Genomic DNA, 16,146 nt, shown 5'->3' with positions numbered 1-16,146 from the left:
TTCAGGGTGCTTCAGGTTACAACATGGTCGGAATTTTTCGGATTATATAATCCAGAATTAGTTCGGATTATATAATCCAAACCAAAGGTATTTTGAGAAAGAAAAATAGGGCACGTTAGAATAGCATAGGATGGGAAAAGTAATAGTCATACATTCTTAACCGTACTTCTAGACCAAATCAATTTTTAAGAAATATGGAGGGATTGAGGAAACTATGATATGATAATTGCTTTTTAGGCCTTCCGTGTTGCTATGAAGCCCCAAATTTTATCATAATTCAGAAGATATCTTCTAACAGTGTATTATGTCTATTTTGAGCAACACAAGGGGCTAAAGAGCAACAATCCTCTCATATTAGTTTGGAATGTACATTTGTACTTTGGTCCTCCAAAACAAATTGTACTAGGTTAATATTCGACTTGGCTCATAATCAACATTTGCTTCTTATCCGGGAGAGAAGATAATTAAATAAAGCAAAATCGTAACAAGTGCCTAAAGAAAACATAGTAATAATGCATTGGAACTTATATAATCAATTTCTTAAAAGTTTTAAAAATGGATCTTTCAATATAAACATTCCACTTATAAGTTTCTTATCAAGTGTCAAGAATACTTGTTAGCATAATCTCGAATTTAAATAATTATGAAAGGAAACTCATCATAGAGAATGAACAAGTACGCATGTACTTAGAACTTAGTTATAACTAAGATGCTCTTTCTGAATGAGTGAAACATATAGGTGAAAATGTCAACAACAGCCATCATAATAAAGTAGGAGTTGAGAAAAAATGTCACAATAATTAGAAATTTGATAAGGCATCGGTTGTTCTATTGGCCTAAAGATAAAGGTAATATTGTTGCTCACCTAAGCACATAAAGGATAAAGTAATGGTTGTTTAAATGTACCGCAAGTACTGCCACTAATTGAAGATTTTCAATTCTAGTTCTAGCAAAAGAATATTCTTTCTTTATGCCAAAAAAGGAGAGTATTATTTCTTCTTTCCGTCACATTTGCAAAAAAAAAAAAAATTAAAATAGATGTTATTTTAAAGGGGAATTAGTCACTTTAATCCCTGAATGGGAAAGGAGTAGTCACTTTAGTCCCTGAATGTAGAGAAATTGCAAAACAGTCCCTGAATGTAGACTCTGTTGGTCAATTTCAGGGACTAAAGTGACTAACGGAGTTTACATTCAGGGACTGAATTGACTAACGGAGTCTGCATTCAAGGACTAAATTGACTAACAGAGTCTACATTCATGAACTATTTTGCAATTTATCTGCATTCAGGGACTAAAGTGACGACTCCTTTCCTCTTCAGGGACTAAAGTGACTAATCTCCCATTTTTAAAAGAAAAAAATTGTCAAGACCAAAATTTCACCACTTAATTAAGGTTAATAAGTAGTGAATTCGGGGTTCGTAGTCCAACCACTCTATATATAATGCAATGTTTATACTAACTAAGTTATGTTTATCGAGACAGATATTATTTTAAACTAGACCTACACTCGTGCGACGTACTGGTTGGATCTGATATAATACCTAATACTATGTCGTGATTCATTATTCATGAAAATATTAATGTTGGTGGTCATATTGAACTTATAGTCGGTGAGAAACAAAAACAACAAAAAACATTTAAAATCTAAAAGCAGATACAAATTATTACACATTTCTAAAAACTTTTTGTAAACCATATTTGATGTAATGGTATCATCTTCACCATCTTCATTGGTTATCAATATATTCAAACATTTTCTTGAGTTCGCTCTTGAAATTGCAAATATAATTGACTTATGAGAATATTGGTGTTGGAAGATATACTCCGACATGTTTAAGTGATTGTCCTTGCAACCTTGATTCCAATTGAAAATTCTTCCTTGACATCTCAGTTCCGTCTCCCTCTCTTCCACATATCACTTTATCATGATTCAGTTTCTCTCTCTGATTTATCCCCCCCCCCCCCCCCCCCCCCCCTCTTTCTCATCATTCTTCTCCATTCTATTTCTTGATCATTTGTCTTTCTCCCACTCTACATCTTTTATTTTCCATTTCTACACATCTCCAAATATTTGTTCTTATAGTGTTAGAATTTGAGGATAATTTTTTTTATTTAATTGGTTTGTTTCTCATCCATCTATCTCTTCAAATTTCAGTTTCTACTTGCAAATTAGAGGCACATTATGATCTATAAAATATTTTGTTAGTGAGATAATTGGATATATGCATGAATGAGATAATTGAGATCACTGTGTGTTAATATCATATGCCCTTTGTAAAATTAAGTCATTTTTGGTAGAAAAAAATAATATCTACTAAAATTCTTGTGCGTTGAAATTAGAAAACTAAATGAATTGAAAGTTAAATTGATTGGAAGTGGATGGATATTGAAAAAAAAAACCTTCTGCACGGATTTTGTAGAGCTTCATATATAACTATGAAATTGACTACATTATTACTTTTATAGTTATATTTAGTATTATGTTATCAAACTACCTCAAAAAGCAATAAAAATAAAATATGGACTGCAATAAAAAATATAAATCAAAAGAGAAAATATATTCAAAAGTCTGCACCAAAAAATTGGTCCTATAAAAATGAAAAGGAAAAGAAATTGCTATGTGGTAATCGAAAGAAAAAAAAATAATGAAAAGGAGTTGTAATGTGATAATTGAAAGAAAAAATAATAATGAAAAGGAACTAGGGAACTGATATAAAAAAAAAAAATTACAATGGCGTTAGTGACTTTAAAATAATGAACTTTTCATGTGCTACCTAATTCAATTCCTCGCAAACCGTTTTTTCATAAAATCAATTAAACCCACCTAAAAGGACGGAGTTATGGTTATTAGGTTCAATTGCATAATGATGAGAAATGATTTAGGGATTGTGAGATTGAAAGAAATAAGACCCAAGATTTGTGTTGAATACATAACATTGAAGCAATCACATGTTATGAATAACGTTAGTGCCCTTGTGGCAAGAGTTGTGAATTGGAAGCATGTGGTACCTGGTTCAATATCTAGCAGAATTTTTTTTTCATAAAAGGAGGGGAAAAAGTAGGGTTGAATTGAAGAGTTTAAAATATTAATTAAATTTCTTAAGAAAATATTAGTTAAGTAAATCAATTCGTCAAATTCAACTTGTTCACATGTGTAAACACTAGATACAAATAGTGAGCTATGGAGTTGTTTAGGAGGAGCTCCAAGAATACTTAGAAATGACTAAGGTAAAAATACATTATTTAGGCAAAAATGAATTTGATACTTTTGTTCCTCCTGTTATAGCCTTTTTGTTGCTCTTCGTTTCTCAACCATTGTCCATATTTTCCTCTTGAAGTTCTCAAGCGGCCTCCAACATGTTGTGCTTATTGTGGGTTAAAGTCGTCATCCAATCTAGAACATTGTAAATTATGTGCGTTTTTTTTCTTTTTTCACCTTAACGACGAATTGATTGAAGATGGAGCTCGGTCGTTTGAAAGTTTTAACGTAACTCAAGATCGATACCAATGTTCGTGTATGTAAAAACAAGATACAACTGATGATCTATCATGTGGATTGAATCTGATAGGTTATGATAGTGTTTAGAGTCTATAAGCTACCACCGAGTCAATAGAGATACAGTGAAAATCGTTGTAAAAATCGATTCTAAATGAGTGACAATATTAAGAGTCTCACATTGAATAGATAAAAATGTTCAATGCTACACATAAATCATACGACTCTAAGACCAAAGTTAACTATTCTTGTCCACTTTAGGCTTAAGTCCAAGCAACAAACTCAATAAGAAAATATGTAATAGTAGAAAGTGCAACAAAAAATATCCATCAATAACAGTAATAAGTATAATTCAAACCAGAATTAGGCAAAATGCCACCTTAAAAGTCAGATTAGCACACTTACAAACCGTAATACCTGAAAATCTTTTTACACTATCCCAAACTTAGTTTGCTATTAATCATGTTTTTTGCATGTGGATCACACTGTAATAGAACATGGCACAATTTCAGGAAAAGAAAAACCGGAGAAGGAAACATAAGAATAATGTGCACTTTAGCAGTTTAATCACCTTATCAATGTCAATGCAATGACTGACCAAGAAAATTTTCACACTATGAATTTTTTTTTTATGTACTTTTATGCGTTTTTTTTTTTTTTTTTTTGTGAACATGATGAATGAGATTTCAAAGTAAGAGAATAGTTAAGGAAATAATATGTGTCGACTTATAAAAATAAAAAATTTATTACAATATTTACAATTTGATTTGGCCTAGGCTACTGTGTGATAAGCTGATCCCACAAACTCAAAATGATAATAGTTTAGTTTTATTTCCCTCCACTTATTTGAGACGTTTTTGACGCTAAGTGTGGATAAATCTTAATCAAGATTTAAGTTTTGGACTTTTGGTTTGTTGCGTTGTAAAGTTTATCATATTCCGCTAAATCCAACTCCGTTAATATTTTAATTATATTGTTAGCATATGTTTAGTTGCATGTTTAATAACCGAATATGTATGTAGGTTTGCTTATACTTGAGGTCGGAGAGAGATTTTGATTTGTTTTTCTAATACAATTATTTTTATAGATTCACTAAGCAATGCTCATACGACACTTGTTAACCGGATCATTTATTTATATATTTTTTGTTGAAATTTTAATATTATTAAAGTGATAAGGTATGAGATATATTTGTTTATCACTTTACGCTCATTTTAGTGGTAATTTTGTAATAATTTATTAAGTTTTCAGCAATTATGTTTAATTTTTTTATTGAATTCTTTTTAGACTAGAGGAGTGTTATTGACATTTTTTTTCTAACATTTTCTTTGATACTCTCTTATCGGGTGAAATTTATATTAGTTTCACACTTTGGAAATGGATTCCAATTAAAATGGTAAGACTCACATATGTTTCACATAATAAAAGAGTGAGTGTTAGAAAGAGTCTTAAAAATAAAATGTTCTTAACATTTCTCTTTTAGGCAAATTCTTATTTACCATGAGCAAAAGGTGAGTAGAGCTACGTGTACTGAACTGACACCAATCAAAATCATTCACTCGTCTTTCATTTTATATGTTATAGATATAACGTAAATAGTGGAAGACAAACAAATGTTTTTGATTAGTGTCAACCTAGTATGGATAACTCACATAAATAGACACTAAGAGGATTCAAACCTAAAACCATGAAAGAAGAACACTCAAAAGTCATAAGCCTAAACAATTTGACCAATCCATTTAATATTAAGATACATTAATGCCTTTATTAATAACATGCCTTTATTAATAACTCTCTTTAGTCAAAAAAAGTAAAATAAAAATGAATAGCTCTATTAGATTTCCAATGTCAATACATATCTACTTCTTCCGTTCCGTTATGATGTTTTGGCTATTTCACACTTATTAAACAATGTAATTAATGTTGTATGAGAAAGATATATTATGAGTTGTTTTACAAAATCATCCTTAATAAATGGTATCGGAAAGATAAATTAAAGAATTGAAAGAAGAGATAATAATAAATAGTTAAGGATATAAGAGGTAAAGTAACATTAATATTTCATTGGTATTGTAAAGAAACATATAATTTAGAGCAATTTTTTTTTTCTTCTAAAACGACATATAATTTGGAATGAAAGAAGTAATATTTTCATTGTTAGTAACAATGAGGATATACATTCTCTTTAGTCTACACTAGAAATTTAGGTAAATAAGTGGGGACTTATATATATATATATATATATATATATATATATATATATATATATATATATATATATATATATATATATATATAGTGCGATGTTCATACTAACCGCGTTATGTTCACGCAAATATATATATTTTTTTAACATGCCTAAAAATGTGTCTTATGATTTTATGGAGACGGACGAGTATGAGAAATATAATTAACATTTAGGGTTTTTTTTTTGTGGTGTTCGGGATTTGAATCCCGAACCTTGCATATATTATACATTCTCTTTATCAACTGAGTTAAGCTCACGGGACAATTAACATGTAGTTTGTACAAAAAAAAAATAGTTAACATTTAGTGTCCTTCAAAACAATTAACATTTGGTGGGCCATGCACATCCATGCAGAGGTCAACCAATTTGACTTTGGGGATTGAATAGTTAATTTGTTGAATTCATTTCAGTTGCTAATATGACAGTTTCAAACTATATATTCCCATGAAACTAACTAACACTATCATGCAACAAACCACTTTATCAAATCCATAAATTACGATAAAAATTAATGGACCCCACATAATTGATGTAATATTAATCACGCCATCACTCTCGGCTTTTTTCTATCTATAAAACTCCTTTATTCACCTTCCAACTTCACCACAAACTATCTTTCTAAGTCTCATACCTTCAATTATTCTTCCTAAAAAAATGACTTCTCTTTCATACTTTCTCATTCTTTTTGCTCTTCTAATCCCAAATTTTGTTTCATCCTCTTCAGTTCAAGACCCTGAACTTGTTGTACAAGATGTACAAAGGTAATAACATTTATTTATTTCTTAATTATTTTGTGTTATGTGTACTCACTCTAGCTACATTATTCATTTCATGAGTATTTCAATCAACAATTTCATTAAGTTTATTGCATAAAAGTTTGATTCATATGTAATGGCCAAAAACATTGTATCTAATGTGAGCATAAAACATGTTTACACATGCATCTAGTGACATATGATAAAATAAATATTTTGTGCATCTAACATACCAAAGTGATATCATAGAGTAATTTGTTTGAGTGCATGTGTAATTTTTATTACACTATCAATGCATAGCAATTAATCTCAAAGCTCATATAGGTTTTATTTCTACATTTGATTATAAAATCAAAATATCTCAATATCTCTTGACCAAAATAAAAAAATACAAAATCTCAATATCAGCTGAGAATAAACTAGAATCGGTTTATGAAAAATGTTGTGAGTTATATTTGTAAACTCTTCTAAATACGAATTTAATAGAAGTGCATTGTTGGTGTAAGACCATTTTACACCGACATCCGATGATAATTCACCACATTGTCATATAAACCCATTTATAAAGAAAAAAGTCTTTGGCTTGTTAAAAAAAAAAAAGTCAAGTTCTTGTTTTTTTTTTAAAAGGTCAAGTTCTTGTTTTTATCTTCAAACATTTATATGTAAATACTTATGTCATATAATAATTTCAAAGAGTTTAATTACTGTGTACATCGACTGTTGTAAAGTTACTTTACATATCAATATGTTGTTACATTAATTAATGATGTCAACTTCAACGCCAAGTTAATTATATATATTTTGAAAACAAACTAAATTTTAATATAATAATTGTCAGATTTGAATTAATTAGTTAAATTAATTTTAATTTCTCTTCTTGTAGGAGCATCAATGTCTCTAGGTCTAGGAGAAACTTGGGCTATTTATCATGTGGAACTGGCAATCCAATTGATGATTGTTGGAGATGTGACCCAAATTGGGAGAACAACCGACAAAGACTAGCTGATTGTGCAATTGGATTTGGAAAAGATGCAATTGGTGGTAAAAATGGTAAAATCTACATTGTCACTGATTCAGGTGATGATGATGCAGTAAACCCTAAGCCAGGAACATTAAGGTATGGTGCAATTCAAGATGAACCATTATGGATCATATTCAAAAGAGATATGGTAATTCAATTAAAACAAGAGCTTTTGGTAAATTCATACAAGACAATTGATGGAAGAGGTGCTAGTGTTCACATTGCAAATGGTGGATGTATTACAATACATTATGTTAATAATGTTATAATACATGGTATTCATGTTCATGATTGTGTTCCAACGGGAAACACAAATATTAGAGACTCACCAGAACATAGTGGATTTTGGACCGTTTCAGATGGTGATGGAATTTCAGTGTTTAATTCACAACATATTTGGATCGATCATTGTTCTTTGTCTAATTGTCGTGATGGTCTTATTGATGTTATACATGGATCTAATGCTATTACTATTTCAAATAACTATATGACTCATCATGACAAAGTTATGCTTTTGGGACATAGTGATTCTTATACACCGGACAAGGACATGCAGGTCACTATTGCTTTTAATCATTTTGGTGAAGGGCTTGTCCAAAGAATGCCAAGGTATGCATATATATGACACTAAAATTTCACTTTTTTTCCTTTAATTTTTTTTAGCATAGTGGTAAAAAAAAAGTCATGCATTGTTAGCAAAAATGTGTTTTTGGGAGTAGAAATATTTGCTTAGGACTAACCCAAATTAAAAAAATTGGGCATGCTCACACATATATTTTGTTTTTAAAAGAGAAACTGGTTTAATGATGTTGAATAACGTGACTAATTTATTTATCTATTAATTTATTTTATTATTATGTGTGTGTCCAAATAATTTCATTTGTGATTGCGTTTGTGTAAGATCAACTTCTTTAGGAGAGAGAATTTTCTATCACGGCGTCTCAAAATGTCGATCGATATGCCCCATACTCCCAACTATAGAGAGATTTTCTTTTATGTCCCATCTCTATGTAGATAACCCCACAAGTGGGAACCCATAAACATAAAAAAAAAATGTAAATTTTATTATTGAAAATTGTCATTTTCTAACCTTCAAAATCTCTCATAATAGCAAATCTCATATTAATGTCAACCCTAATTTCTTAGTAGTATCATGAGGCTCCATTGAACCAAAAACAAAGTAAAGACCTAACAAATTCAAAGAAATGTGCATATATACTCATACCTAACTACCTTAAAAAATTCAAAAAGTAGGATAAAGGTTAGTTGTGAATTTTTTAGAGTTATCTATTGCTTATTATTTGTTCAAACACTCACATGAATATATATAAGCTTGAAAATATATAACCATAAATAATTATTGTTTTCAGATGTAGACATGGCTATTTTCATGTGGTGAACAATGATTACACACATTGGGAGATGTATGCAATTGGTGGGAGTGCTAACCCTACAATCAACAGCCAAGGGAACAGATTTCTTGCACCAGATAATAGATTTAGCAAGGAAGTAACAAAGCATGAAGATGCATCAGAAAGTGAATATAATAGCTGGAATTGGAGATCAGAGGGTGATTTGTTCTTGAATGGAGCATTCTTTAGACAAACTGGTGCTGAATCTTCTTCAATCTATGCTAGAGCTTCAAGTCTTAGTGCAAGACCAGCCTCTCTTGTTGGTTCCATCACTACTACTTCTGGTGTGCTTACTTGCAAGAAGGGCAACCGTTGCTAATTCGCTACTAAAAAAAGTTGAAATGACGAGGGACAAAAAATATGAAATTTATTTCCGATTAAAATTGGAGATCAGTTTCATTTTTTTCGTCTTTCGTCAATAATTTAACTTTTTAAATAGTGGTCAATGATTATTTTTACTTTATTAGCTAAGAAATTTAAATACATCCGAAGGGAAACAAAAATTGATGAAGTAATTAAGAACAAGACTTAGTGTTTATGCTTAATTTATTTCATCAATAGCCCATTTTACAGCTGGTTTTAAAGAAACTTTAACTTTGTTCCTTGAGGTTATAATGTCAAACTCTTATACCGAGTTGACACCTCGTAGTATCATATTTATATATAGCTTGCAACTACAAGTTGTGTATGGTCATTAAATTATTGCATTTGGGTTTAATTACAACCTATGCCTTTTTCTTTTCATATATTGTAATCATATTGGCCATGTTGCTTGTACAATGGAAAGGAAATGGATGCAGTTAGTGTTGGTCTATAAAATTATCTTAGTATACTTTTCAATGTGCACGCCTTGTCTATCATATACATCTTTTCCATTGGTTATGCTAATAATTTAGAGCAGCTTCACTTTTTTCCATTCTATTCTATGATCATAGTTTGACCCACCTACCTAAAAATGTCCTTCTGCCTTTGCATGCGTGGCTGTTAAAATGAAAGTAGATTCTAATAGTAAAATAATCGAAAAAATTTGGACCGTCTTGGTCTAGGCTCGTCTTAGTTTGTTAATCATTTGTCACTATTTAACATGCATACTTCTTATAAAGATCTTACAAAATGTTGAAGTTAATTAATTATGGGGTTGGTCTAATGTAAGAGGATAAACTCACATAACGTGACAAACTAATGTTTGAATTCTAACAGAAAGAGATATTCATATAGTGTACACTAGGGCCTCTATCAGAATTAAGGAAATAATGAAAACTAAAAAATTTGAAGTTAATTCATTTGTCAATCGTGCAAAGAATTAAGGTTGTAGGTCGGTTTTGAGGCACCCCATGATCAAATTCATTTTTTGTAGACCTAAGTTTTCCTTGGATGAATTGTGACTAATTTATCCAACAAGAATGTAAATTACTCACATGTACGTAGTTCATAAACCTATAAGGTTTTGTTGGGGCACAGATCCTCTCCTGTGAAAAAATCACTGGAAGCTGTCCTGTGAAAATCCAAACCATTAATTGTTTTCTTTTTCAATACATAACTAATTGATGTAAAAAAAATTGTGTGGTGTTGATTTCATTGGGCACACTTTACACCGGAGAGAATCCTCTCCTGTTTTGTTGTATGCCCATAAGTTAATTTTTACTTCACTTACAAATTATTCATGTGGCAAATTTTCATTAGACGTTGAGTAAATAATTGGTTCAACCTTTGCTGTATTTTTCTTTGTGCGGGGATTGGTTAATTTGTTTTATATTTGTTGAACATTTGTTGTATTTTTCGGATGTCTTCTGTAGTACACCTTGTGTCGGGAAGATAGTCCATTGTTCGTTTTAATATATCATTTTGATTTCTTAAAAAAAAGAAAATAATTGGTTCAACCTTTTTTTGAGGAAAATTGGCTCAACCTAATGAATAATATTGAACCATGCATGTACAAAACAGTGTTATAACTAATGCAATATGGAATTGGTTGATAATTGAATGCCTGAGATTTGATTATAAAATTTAAATATCAAACTAATGCAACTTTTTCCTCATTATATATTTGGTTCAACATAATGAGTAATTCCTCATTATATATTTGGTTCAACCTAATGAGTAATATTGAACCATGCATGTACAAAACACACAGTGTTATAACAAACGATTTGCAACGCAAACACGTCTCAATAGACCTTGTCAAAAATAGCAACACCAGTTATAGTTATAGCTTGCTCAATTAAAAGGCAAAGAAGCCGGCAACGACAACGGTGGCAGCGGCAGCAGAGAAGCGAAGAGATGATGCAGCGGCCGCATCAGCAGCAGTTGGGGCTGCAGCGGGAGCAACGTCATCAGCAGCAGGGGCGGGTCCAGGAGCGAAGAGATCATCAGCTGGGGATGGTGCTGGTGGAGATGAAACTTCTTCATCAGCCTCGGGTGAAGAGGCGGGTGAAGCCTCGGGTGAAGAGATGGGAGCATCGGTTGAAGGTGCTGGTGCTGGTGCTGAAGTGGTAGCTTTTGGAGAAGACGCCGGTGCTTCTTCTGATGCTTCTGGTGCTTCTGATGGTGATGGTGATGATTTAGGGGATGCTGATGGGGATACTTCTTTAGCCATGACCATACCGGTCATGGCTACAAAAACGATGGCAAGAACAATGAGTTGACGAGCCATTATTTTATTTTAAATTTTTGTGATTCTTAAAGTAATTGCAGTTGTTCTCTATTGGAGAATAACTGCAGTTATTGTAAGAATGAATAATGAATTGTAATAGGAAGATTATTTATAATGAGAAAATATTTGAGGTATGTGAGATAATTTAGGGGAATGTGAGGAGGATATTGGATTTAGAAATTAATGGTTTCATAATTAGGTTTGATTGTGTGGAAGGATGTTGGTGGATGGTGAATAGTTCAATTTTAGACCTTATTTTGTCGGCCTTTAGTTTCAATTGGGTGCGAGTCAAACGGGATGAGGTGGTGTTGGACCTTTTTGCACTAAGTTTAGGGGAGTTATTTTTCAGAGGAAGCTTAAGGGAGTTAATATTGAAAAAATTAATTAGTACTAACTCTTGTTTAAATCCATCTATACATTTAATTTAAGGATATGAGTCCCATGTTTTAAAAGACTTTAGCTTAAATTTTGGATTAACATTATGCTGGAAAATAATTTATCTTACAAGTATAGCCACAAATAGGTTGCTTTGTTGGTGAGATATAATATATGAAGTCTAAAAGTTAACATAATCATTACTAATTTACTAATATTCATCGTTAAAAAAAGTTGAATGAAATGTTGTTAATTAAGTAGCAGCAAGATTATGTCATTCAGATCTCCGTGGGATTAAATGAGAAATGATTATACTAACTTGTGTTCTAAAAGTACAAGTTAAAGAGTTTAAAATAAAATTTAAAAATAAATTTTATATTGAAAAGATAATTTTTAAAACTTTTAAGATATTAAATGTACAATTTCTAAGAAATAACTTTTACATTTGGTTTCTTAACTTATCCCAAAAACATAAGTTAGCTTTTCCTAATGTAAATATGTCGTTATATAGAAATATTTTGTTTTTAATTCTTATGGAAATTTTATTAATGCAATATGAGAGGAATAACAATATTGGTTTCAACTCAAGAGATGTAGGTCCTATAGTTAATTTTGTATCGCAAGCAATATATGCATATATGTAGTTACTTTGTAGTTATAGTTTTCCTAAGCATGCATTTTACCCCTTTCTCTTTGGTTAGTTACATTGTTTAAACGTTTTCCATTCATACATATTAGCAAATATATGATTTGCTATCACCATTTTATGAGTTAGGTTTTGACAACGAGATTCAAGTGCACTTAGTAATATGATATCAAAGTCGGGTTAAAATAACAATGTGAGAATTTGATGATATATGACCCACGTTAGGTTTGAGGATGGATATTGAAGTTTGTAGTACTTCAATTTTATTTGACTAAGTAAAAAAATTGAAAAATAAGTGATGAAAATATTAATTTTATCATGTTTTATATGCAGCATTGTTGTCATTCTACCACTCTTTCACTAATTCCTTCCACCTAGTTGCTTGAGTCAAGAAATAATACAAATAATAATAATAATGATGATGATGATAATAATAATAATAATAATAATAATAATAATAATAATAATAATAATAATAATAATAATAATAATAATAATAATAATAATAATAATAATAATAATAATAATAATAATATTGTGGTTTGTGGCCGATCCTATTTAGTGGGATAAAATTTGATTGTTATATCTATTGTGGTGGCAACATACTCCTTCGGATCCCACTATTTTCAACATCATTTCAAGCTCTCTTTACTAGTTGTTTTTTCTATTCCACATTTTAAGCTCTCACTACAGCATCCCTCTGTCTTCACTTGCTTGTACTCATTTTTATCTACCAAATATGCATAGATATCTTTCACCAAGAATATAAGCAATCAAAAGATCGTGTCCCTCCTTCCCTCATCCATATATGCAATCCCACTTTTTTTTGCCAAGGCATACAACAATACAAAACTCCATTTATCATTGGAGCCTATAAATTGAAACTTAAAAAATCAAATCAAATGAGACTAAGAGAGTGAGGTAACCAAAAATACAATGATGATATAAAAGGGAGAAGCAACAATGTAGAGAAAGGGGAGTTTACTCCTTCCTCTCCATGCACCATTTGGTCACTCTCTAAATTGCTTCCATTTTCATTCTCATCTTCTACGTGAACCTCCTCTCTACTTCTCCCACCCTAACTGTATTTTCATTTTTGTGTTTTTTACGTTCTAGTTTCCTTTTCATCCTTTTATTATCTTTATTTTATTATTTATTTATCTTCTTTTTTATACTTTGTTTGGTGTTTGGATTTCATTCATTTTTTTTCTTCAAATGAACTTAAATATAAAAATTAAATAAAAAAAATATAAAAATTAAATGAGACATTAGTTTTTAAGAGTTAATGAGATGTCCTTTCAAAAAAAAGAGTTAATGGGATGTAAGAGCATAAACATCGGCCGTGTCCATTCCAACGTGTGCCACTGTGTGTCAGTTTGGACACCGATAATTAACATGATGGAGGTGGTATTTGTTGGATACGTAGCAAAGTATGGAACCGGTTCCATTCACACCTTTAACAATATTTTATTAACTTGCTTTTGCCAATCTTTTGAAAACTTGCTTTTGAAATATTTTATTAACTTGCTTTTGGAGTATATTGTAAGATTAGTGGGACCCATTTTAAGTTTTGGAAGAGTTGTATGGATATTTAGAAAATGTAGTTAAGTGGTTTAAATAATTAGAAAGTGTGAAGTAATATAAAGTATTATGTTGGACCCGTTTATACCACTCATATAGAGTGGCATGGATGTGGATGCTCTAACATCTTAATTCTTGAGTGGTCAAAACACAAGTTGTACAATTTGTTGGTTCTGAAACTCACTCTTATAACAAATGAATCAAAATAAATCATTTAAAGAGAGTTAACTTGATGTGGGAATCTTTTTAGTGAAATTTTTTAATTCTTAATTATTATGATATAAATTGTACAACTTGATCGTTCTCAACTTCACTTCCAAAACAAATCACTTTTTTAAAAGGTTAATTGAATGTGAGTGACATTCTTTTAATCCATGAGTTGCTAAAACACAAGGTGTACTGCTTGATAATTCTAAAACTCACGTCTAAAACAACCAACCAACAATCATACAAACTCGTCATAATTCACACTTCATTTTTAATCAAATCATCACATATTTTTTTTTAATCAAAAATTCACCAAAAATAACATTCCTTTAAAATCAATCAACAATGACGCAAACATCATAATATATATTTTCTCATTCTATTGATTTTCTTTTATCAAATCAACACATCTTTTATCGCAGTTTAATACAACAAAAATAAATTCTTTAAAATCAACCAACCCACAATTTTTTTTTTTATACCAAAACCTATGTATCTTTGAATTTTCAATCCCTAGGGAGACATGTAGAAGCAATAGACCTCTCTTGTCAAGCACAATAAGAATAAAACCTCTTTTTGCCCTTTGTTCAAGCATAAAAAAAAAAAAAATCTAATTCATATTTAATAATAGGGAAAAATAAATAATTTTAAAGTTAACATTATGTTTTACACATTTAATTAGAGGTAATTGTTTTTTTTTTTAGATATCATAGGGTGTGAATATCTTTCATGTGCATGGACTCTGAACCCGAAACTTGATTTCAAAGATAATTTTTGTGTTATAAAGAGTTTTTCAATGTTTTTATATAAATTTTGATTGCGACTTCATTGTCATAAAAAAAAAAAAAATTGAAGTTTAGGCTAGGACAAAATTGTATTGTAGTTCCACGTTGTCATTTTCATTTAATTAAGTAGTTTTTGAAGGACACTTATTTTAGTTAAATTTAATCTTTCTTGATTTAAAAAACACTAATGAGCCTTGAGTTAAGTAGCGTCTCCCACTTTCGAATCATGGATTCATTCATGGTCAGTATGTTCTCCAATTCAATCTACTTCATTTGAGAAATCTCTTTTTGACTTGATAATGCTATGTGATACAAATATTTGCATAATTTAAATTAGGAATTTACTTTTATGTTATTGGTGTTTGTCATGTGCATTCAATGATTTGGTTACGTTTATTGTTATGTCTTCAAATAAACAACAGTTCTTTTTTACTGTTTCAAAGAAAAAACAGTTATCCTCTCCAATTTATAGGTTTTTTTGTTGTTAGATGTTCGGTTCACGTGAGAAATGGGTCTTAATAATTAGTTGATGGTAATAAGTTTATTTCTATTAAAGATTGTTTTAGCTATATATTAACCTCAAGTATTCTAGTTGATTTGATTTTAATTGAAGTTTATTAACCATGTATGCCTTATTAACCATCATTAGTATTCCGGTGGTTGATTTGATTTTAATTAAAGTTTACAATTTGAATGTGAATTGACTAGAGTCTGCCTATGCTAAAACTCGCAGGCCCAAACCTTCTAGTGTTGCTCGGAAAATATTTGATTCACTTCAAACTACCTATATAGTGATAGTTAGGGCATCTATCTTTGTTGTCGCGGAGCATTCCAGAGCATTCCATAGTCTAGACTTCTGATCAACATAAGACATACTGAGTTGCAGGCCCTGACCGGCATCATGTATGAAGTTTACACCTCATGCAAGATACTCTACTATTGTGAAGACTGATCATTAACAAAATGG

At 30.5% G+C, this 16,146-nt stretch overlaps 2 protein-coding genes across 2 annotated transcripts; one reads left to right on the top strand and one right to left on the bottom strand.

The window, feature by feature from the left end:
* The first annotated feature begins 6,346 nt into the window (after positions 1-6,346).
* On the top strand, positions 6,347-9,772 carry LOC146913222 (pectate lyase-like). Its single transcript, XM_085716457.1, has 3 exons — positions 6,347-6,505; positions 7,383-8,129; positions 8,891-9,772. The coding sequence occupies exons 1-3, from the start codon at positions 6,399-6,401 to the stop codon at positions 9,249-9,251; spliced, it is 1,215 nt and encodes a 404-aa protein (XP_085572583.1). The 5' UTR covers positions 6,347-6,398; the 3' UTR covers positions 9,252-9,772.
* Positions 9,773-10,938: 1,166 nt separating this feature from the next.
* Positions 10,939-11,850, bottom strand: LOC146913221 (uncharacterized). The gene is made up of 2 exons (XM_085716455.1): positions 11,026-11,850; positions 10,939-10,989 (listed from the first exon to the last, which is right to left on the bottom strand). Exon 1 carries the CDS (start codon positions 11,583-11,585, stop codon positions 11,154-11,156), a length of 432 nt encoding a protein of 143 aa, XP_085572581.1. The 5' UTR covers positions 11,586-11,850; the 3' UTR covers positions 10,939-10,989; positions 11,026-11,153.
* Positions 11,851-16,146: the final 4,296 nt, after the last annotated feature.

This window comes from Medicago sativa, chromosome 6, assembly GCF_051527215.1.
Source record: "Medicago sativa cultivar Bolivia chromosome 6, Bolivia_mono, whole genome shotgun sequence".
NCBI lineage: Eukaryota > Viridiplantae > Streptophyta > Magnoliopsida > Fabales > Fabaceae > Medicago > Medicago sativa.
This window is presented reverse-complemented; position numbering and strand designations above follow the sequence as displayed.

What these genes read in the sequence shown, in the direction of transcription:
- LOC146913222 (XM_085716457.1), top strand. Translation starts at nt 6,399, where the DNA reads ATGACTTCTCTTTCATACTTTCTCATTCTTTTTGCTCTTCTAATCCCA. An exon ending in GTTGTACAAGATGTACAAAG is followed by an intron (nt 6,506 to 7,382) that starts GTAATAACATTT and finishes CTCTTCTTGTAG; the next exon opens with GAGCATCAATGTCTCTAGGT. An exon ending in CTTGTCCAAAGAATGCCAAG is followed by an intron (nt 8,130 to 8,890) that starts GTATGCATATAT and finishes TATTGTTTTCAG; the next exon opens with ATGTAGACATGGCTATTTTC.
- LOC146913221 (XM_085716455.1), bottom strand. Translation starts at nt 11,585, where the DNA reads ATGGCTCGTCAACTCATTGTTCTTGCCATCGTTTTTGTAGCCATGACC.